The 6939-nt window shown below is 39.5% G+C and overlaps 1 protein-coding gene across 1 annotated transcript; it reads left to right on the top strand.

The window, feature by feature from the left end:
- Positions 1-5190: 5190 nt before the first annotated feature.
- Positions 5191-6207, top strand: LOC113264882 (olfactory receptor 4S2-like). Its single transcript, XM_026511858.3, has one exon. It carries the CDS (start codon positions 5191-5193, stop codon positions 6205-6207), a length of 1017 nt encoding a protein of 338 aa, XP_026367643.2.
- The last annotated feature ends 732 nt before the right edge of the window (positions 6208-6939 follow it).

Below are 6939 nucleotides of genomic sequence, written 5' to 3'. Positions count from 1 at the left end.
ACACACAATCGATTGGGGGAGACATGCAAGCAGTCTGAAAGACAGGGGTTTTAAATACTATGATAGAAATAAACAGAGGACACGTACAGGGGTCTGGAAAAGCCTCTACCGCAGACTTTTAGAAAGCTACCTCTTTCAAGAAATGTCCACGGACAAATTTTTTCAGCGAGTCAGCATTTAGTCAAGGCATTGAAATTTAGCATTTGTTGAAGCCTAAACCTTCATCAATTAGATTTTGCCTCCGTCCTTATCCTACTACAGGTTAAAAGGTACTAATGTATTCCAGTTTGTGGAATGATCCATGTCTAGGCCCAGGACCACATGGGGCAGGGACAGGGGGACAAAGGATCCTACCGAGTCCCAGACTCTAGAAGGAGAAAGTTTGAATATGCTTTGCCACAGTCTGCTCCATTTTCTGAGATTGTGCCTATCCTGTAGCAGAAACTAGTTTGCTGATAAGGCCAATGGGGCTTCCAACAACACAGACATCAGGACTCTACTAACTTACCAGAGTATTGGTGTCTTTCTTGTTAATTAAGTTTCGTTTGGAGTTAATTAAAGTAGCAATTCATATCCCAGAAATAGTAAAACAGTAAAGAAGATCCCAAAGCTATTATCAATATTTTTGAAATAAACACCAATGGAAATTGTACATTGATGATATCAAGTAGCATAGGCTAAGAGAATGTATCAAGGTTGAATCTGTGTTTCATCAATGACTAGCTACGTAGGACTATAGAAAAAGCTAGTTTACCTTTCTGGGTTTTGTTCCTTACATGAATAATGGGAATAATTCTACATACCCTACATAATTACAAGAAACAGTATGATTAAGCACTTAGACCACAGCCTAATCCCCAGTACAGCACGTGTGATAAAAACATTATACGAGCCACACTGTTGTTTTAAATGTTTTGGTAGTCACATAAAAGGCCAAAACAAATAGGTAGAATTAAGTTTAATAATATTCAATAATATTTAATTTAGCCCAACATATCCAAACTTTTATTACATCAAAATATTTTACATTGCTTTAGTTTTTTATTTCAATAAGTTATAATAATGTAAATAAAATTGAGCCTTCAGTTTCTTAGTCCCACTGTCCACATTTCAAGTGCACAGCAGCCACAGTGAACTGCCCTAGCACATGGAGCAGACATCATAAGCACTCACCTAAGGAGAGGAGGGACAAATCATGGCTCCAGCAAACCAGGGATGGGTTGATATCAGGGAACTCCTGATAATTTTGTTAGATGTGATCATGCCTTTTGCGCACAGAAGAAAATTCTTCAGAGATACAGATAATGAAATGGCATGAGGACTGAGAATTGCATTAAAATACTCTGGCAAGAAAAAATGAAAAATAGGGATGGATGATGCAACTATAATACAAACAATCATTTTTTAATCTGAGTGATCAATATACGAGAGTTTATACTACCATTATCACTATTTTATATATGTTTAAATTTTTTCACTAAAAATGTGTTAAGTACTGGTAACTTAGTTGGAAAATGAAAGGGCATAATTCAGTGGGTCCTTACTATATGCAGGGCTAGGTTTGGTATTTATTTATTATTTTATTATGTTCATTTAGCCAGCATAGCGTACATCATTAGTTTTTGATGTAGTGTTCAACAATTCGTTAGTAGCATATAACACCCAATATTGGGTGTTATTTTTTTTTAATTTATTTTTATTTTTACAGTTTTCCCACCTTTTTTTTAATTAAACATATGATGTATTATTGATTTCAGAGGTATAGGTCTTTGATTCATCAGTCTTATATACTACCCAGTGCTCATTATATCACATTCCCTCCTTAATGTCCATCACCCAGTTACCACATACCTCCACCCCTCTCCCCTCCAGCAACCCTCAGTTTGTTTCCTGAGATTAACAGTCTTTTAAGGTTTGTCTCCCTCTCTGATTTCATCTTGTTTATTTTTTTTCCTCTCTTCCCCTATAATCTTCTGTTTTGTTTCTTAAATTTCACATATCAGTGAGATCATATGATAAGATAATTATCTTACTCTGACTGACTTATATCACTTAACATAACACCCTCTAGTTCTACCCACGTCGTTGCAAATGACAAGATTTCATTTTTTGGTGGCTGAGTAATATTCCATTGTGTGTGTGTGTGTGTGTGTGTGTGTGTGTGTGTGTGTGCATGTGTGTGTGTATATATGTATATGTATATATATGTGTATGTGTGTCTGTGTGTGCATATATACATATATACACCACATCTTCTTTATCCAGTCACCTGTTGATGGACCTCTGGGCTGTTTCCATAGTTTGGCTATTGTAGACATTGCTGATATAAACATTGGGGCGCAGGTGCCCCTTCGGATCACTATATTTGTATCTTTGGGGTAAATACCCAGTAGTGCAATTGCTGGGTCATAGGGTAGCTCTATTTTCAACTTCTTGAGGAACCTCTATACCGTTTTCCAGAGTGGCTGCACCAGCTTGCATTCCCACCAACAGTGTAAGAGGGTTCCCCTTTCTCCGCATCCTCGCCAACATCTGTTGTTTCCTGACTTGTTAATTTTAGCCATTCTGACTGGTGTGAGATGGTACCTCATTGTGGTTTTGATTTGTATTTCCCTGGTGGCAAGTGATGTGGAGCATTTTTTCATGTGTCTGTTGACCATTTGGATGTCTTTTTTGGAGAAATATCTGTTCATGTCTTCTGCCCATTTCTTGACCAGATTCCTTGTTTTTTGGGTGTTGAGTTTGATATGTTCTTTATAGAACTTGGATTCCAGCCCTTTATCTGATAAGACATTTGCAAATATCTTCTCCCCTTCTGTCAGTTGTATTTTGGTTTTGTAGACTGTTTCCTTTGCTGTGCAAAAGCTTTTTATATTGATGAAGTACCAATAGTTCATTTTTGACTTTGTTTCCCTTGCCTTTAGAGATGTGTCTTGCAAGAAGCTGCTGTGGCCAAGGTTAAAGGGGTTGTTGCCTCTGTTCTCCTCTAGGATTTTGATGGATTCCTGTCTCACATTGATGTCTTTCATCCATTTTAAGTTTATCTTTGTGTATGGTGTAAGAGAATGGTCCAGTTTCATTCTTCTGCATGTGGCTGTCCAATTTTCCTATCACCATTTGTTGAAGAGACTATCTTTTTTCCATTGAATATTCTTTCCTGCTTTGTTGAAGATTAGTTGACCATAGAGTTGAGGGTCCATTTCTGGGGTCTCTATTCTGTTCCATTGATCTGTGTGTCTGTTTTGTGCCAGTACCATGCTGTCTTGATGATCACAGCTTTGTAATAGAACTGGAAGTCCAGAATTGTGATACCACCAGTTTTCATTTTCTTTTTCAACATTCATTTGGCTATTTGGGGTCTTTTCTGGTTCCATACAAATTTTAGGATTATTTGTTCTAGCTCTGTGAAAAAAGTTGATAGTATTTTGATAGGGATTGCTTTAGAGGATGAGAATAAAAATACTGGCCTCCCAATCTCTGACCCTGGAGGCGAAAGTTCGGGGCCACACTCCTCAGTGCACCCTCAGAATAAAGCAGTCAATCACTCCTATGTCCCTGGTCTCCGGTCACACTCTATGCTCACCCAGTGTGTGACCAAGTATTTCTATCTCAGGCACACAACCCCATTTTGAGTCTCTAAACCCTCAGACTCTGCACTGCGCTCATGCACCACTCCTCCCAGGGCAGGAAGGCAGTTCTCACTGCTTCTGCTGCTTGCTGGGCCCTTTCTTGGAGAGCAGTGGTGCGACTGGACCGTGGTTCATGGTTTATGGCAACCCTGAGCTGACAGCCCACTCCTGGGCTCACTGTTTGCAGCCAGCTTCCCCACTCTGATGCCTGGGAGCTCTGCCACACTCAGGTCTTCCTGTGACCTGATCTTCCTATGACCCAAGGATCCTGATATCACACTGTCCAAGGTAGGGTTCTGCCCCCACTTAGCCACATGAGTGATGTCTCTCACCAGAGCAGACTTCTAAAAGTACCAATTTTATGCTCCGTTGCTGTATCACTTGCTGATAGCCAGCTTATGGAGGCTGCAGGTTTGGTATCTGAAACAATTCTCTGAAATAGTCAGTAGTGCTTCCATTTGAAGGATAAAGAAATTGAGGTTTAAATGACTTTCCAAACTCATGAAACTAGTACTTGTATTCAGGCAATACAAAGATATACACATTGTCCCCCAACTTCACACATCTTTTGATTCAAAGGAATACATGGATAATGAAACAAAGGAACTACATTTGATGATGATGATCCATTGTATTGAAACAATCATATGACATAAGGCTAAAGAGGAGGAGACCCTGGTATTTATGCAGCAGCTACACCAACAGCCAGAGAAACTGGGTCTCTATCAATGTAAGTAACTTGCCCCAGAACACAGTTGGTCACTGTTAAGATCTAAAAGATCTAAACCTACTCGAGAGTAATTTTCTCCCCATATTTTATAACAACTAATGTCAACTAGGATCTGAAGTCTTGAGCATCTTGCAGATGGTAGCCCCTTTTCATGAAGACTCTATGCATGTTTCCCAACCTTTAGACATGTGAGAAGGGACAAAGTGTGAAGTCCTGGAATAATCTAAAATATGACAAAGCCAGTCAGTCTGTCAGGAATTTGGGAGGCCAAGGGGTCTCATAAAAAGGCTAATTACATCCTAGGTTTGACTCAAAGTGCACATTTTAAGACTTACATACTTATGATCACAAATGTGTACGTGTGTGTGTGTGTGTGTGTGTTTGTGCTTACTTTTGTAGATTACATACACCAACTGGAAAATGGATGAAAAGCATCTTCAAGTAAAGAAACTAGAAGTTACCATTTGGATCCTTGATTTAAGAGAGAGATTTAATTTAAATTCTGGAGCAACAATGATTCAGGCAATTGATGCTTAAAAAGACAGCCTAGATCACATTCCTAAATCTCTTTAAAGCCTGTCAGACTTTCTCTTTCTCTCTCTCTGTCTGTCTGTCTGTCTCTCCTCCCACCTGCTCCCCCATCCCTGGAATTTTAAGAAGCAGACTTTACCCAAACTACTTCCTCAAAGTGAGAAAGAAATTTTGAGAATAATTTTTTTAAAAAATAACAATGTTGTGATACCATGTGCCCAAATCTAATTATCCTTCTTATTTTTTTTTCCTATAGGTAAAGTCACACTATATTTCTCTCTTGTGAACTTCAGAGGTTCCATGGAAAATAATGTTACCGAGTTTATCTTCATGGGTCTTTTCCAAAATGAGAAAGTACAGCAACTATGCTCCTTTTTGTTCTCATTCTTTTATATCATACTCATGACTGGAAATTTTCTCATTATAATGACCATTCAAAGGAGTCCAAATCTCAACTCTCCAATGTACTTCTTCCTTAGCTTCCTTTCCTTTGTGGACATCTGCTATTCCTCTGTTACAGCCCCCAAGCTGATTGTTGATTCCCAAGCCAAAGTCAAGAGCATCTCTTTTGCTGGTTGTATGGTGCAGCTCTTTTTCTCCCATCTGTTTGGCTGCACAGAGATCTTCATTCTCACGGTGATGGCCTATGACAGGTATGTGGCTATCTGTAAGCCTCTACGCTATATGACCATTATGGACCGGAAGGTCTGCTCTGTAATGGTGGTAACCTGTTGGTTAGGAGGGTTTGTGCATTCCTTCATCCAGACCATCCTCACTGTACAACTGCCTTTCTGTGGCCCCAACCTGATTGACCACTATTTCTGTGATGTCCACCCCTTACTGAAGCTGGCTTGCACAGACACGTACGTGGTGGGGCTCATTGTGATAGCCAACAGTGGCATGATTTCCCTGAGCAGCTTTGTCATTCTTATGGGCTCCTACATTGTCATCTTGCTTTCCTTTAAGACCCGTTCATCAGAGGGGAGGCGCAAGGCCTTGTCCACATGTGCTTCCCACATCATAGTGGTGATGTTGTTTTTTGTCCCCTGTGTCTTTATGTACCTAAGACCTTCCACCACTTTCACTGAGGACAAGATGGTGGCTGTGTTCTATACCATCATCACACCCATGTTAAACCCTCTGATCTATACCCTGAGAAACATGGAAGTGAAAAATGCCATGAAGAGACTGTGGATGGAGAGGTTGTTGGACAGAAAAAAGAGAGATTCTGGTGTGAAGCTCAGTGGGATTGGTATAGCCCCAGTTGTACCAGTTTCCACAAGGGTTGCTGGGAAGAAGTCAACTATCAGCCCTTAAATCTTATCCCATGAGATACAGTATAATACAGCATAGTCTTGGATTTGAAGTTGAAAGACCTAGTTTGAAGGGCCTATTCTACCAGTTACTAGTAGTTTGACTTTAGGCAAAGAGATATTCTCATTGGGTGAATTAATTCACCCAATGAATGAAGATATTCTCCTGGGTGGATTAACTGTTTGTGCAGAGAAATCTGACACCCAAACACAGTCCATTTCATAACATATGGTACTGTTGCCTCTAAGCAATAATGTCTAGTGATGTGGAATGTCAGGTATATATATACTAATAAGGGAACATAAAGAAATATTATCAAAATTTGGAATGATACTAAAACATAAAGGAATGATACCAAAAACAAATGTTGACACTGACCTTGCTATCCTTTATTTTAAAATGGAGATAAAACTACATTTCCTACCACTTCCCAGGGTTATATAAAGAATTGCATGAGATGGAAATAAAGTTGGAAGCATTTTGTCAATGGTAAGGAGCTCTGAAAGCCAACATGACTTGCACCCATGAGACCCACAAAACTATAGCAAAGAAACAGTTCTTAATGGGCTCATGAGGATACAATGTGACTATTCCCCCAAGGGTTAGCCAGAGGAAGCAGAAAAAAATGCCTATATCCAAGTCTTTCCCTGAAAGAGGCTTATCTGCATACTTTAAAAGCTGATACCTAAGGGTCAGTTTCTGATTTAACACACATCTGGAGGCTGACTTCAATCT

Source organism: Ursus arctos, unplaced genomic scaffold, assembly GCF_023065955.2.
Source record: "Ursus arctos isolate Adak ecotype North America unplaced genomic scaffold, UrsArc2.0 scaffold_23, whole genome shotgun sequence".
Classification (NCBI taxonomy): Eukaryota; Metazoa; Chordata; class Mammalia; order Carnivora; family Ursidae; genus Ursus; species Ursus arctos.
The sequence above is the reverse complement of the archived record's forward strand: the minus strand, read 5'-3'. Positions and strand labels throughout refer to the sequence as shown.

Coding starts and splice junctions, on each gene's coding strand:
- LOC113264882 (XM_026511858.3), top strand. CDS start 5,191: ATGGAAAATAATGTTACCGAGTTTATCTTCATGGGTCTTTTCCAAAAT.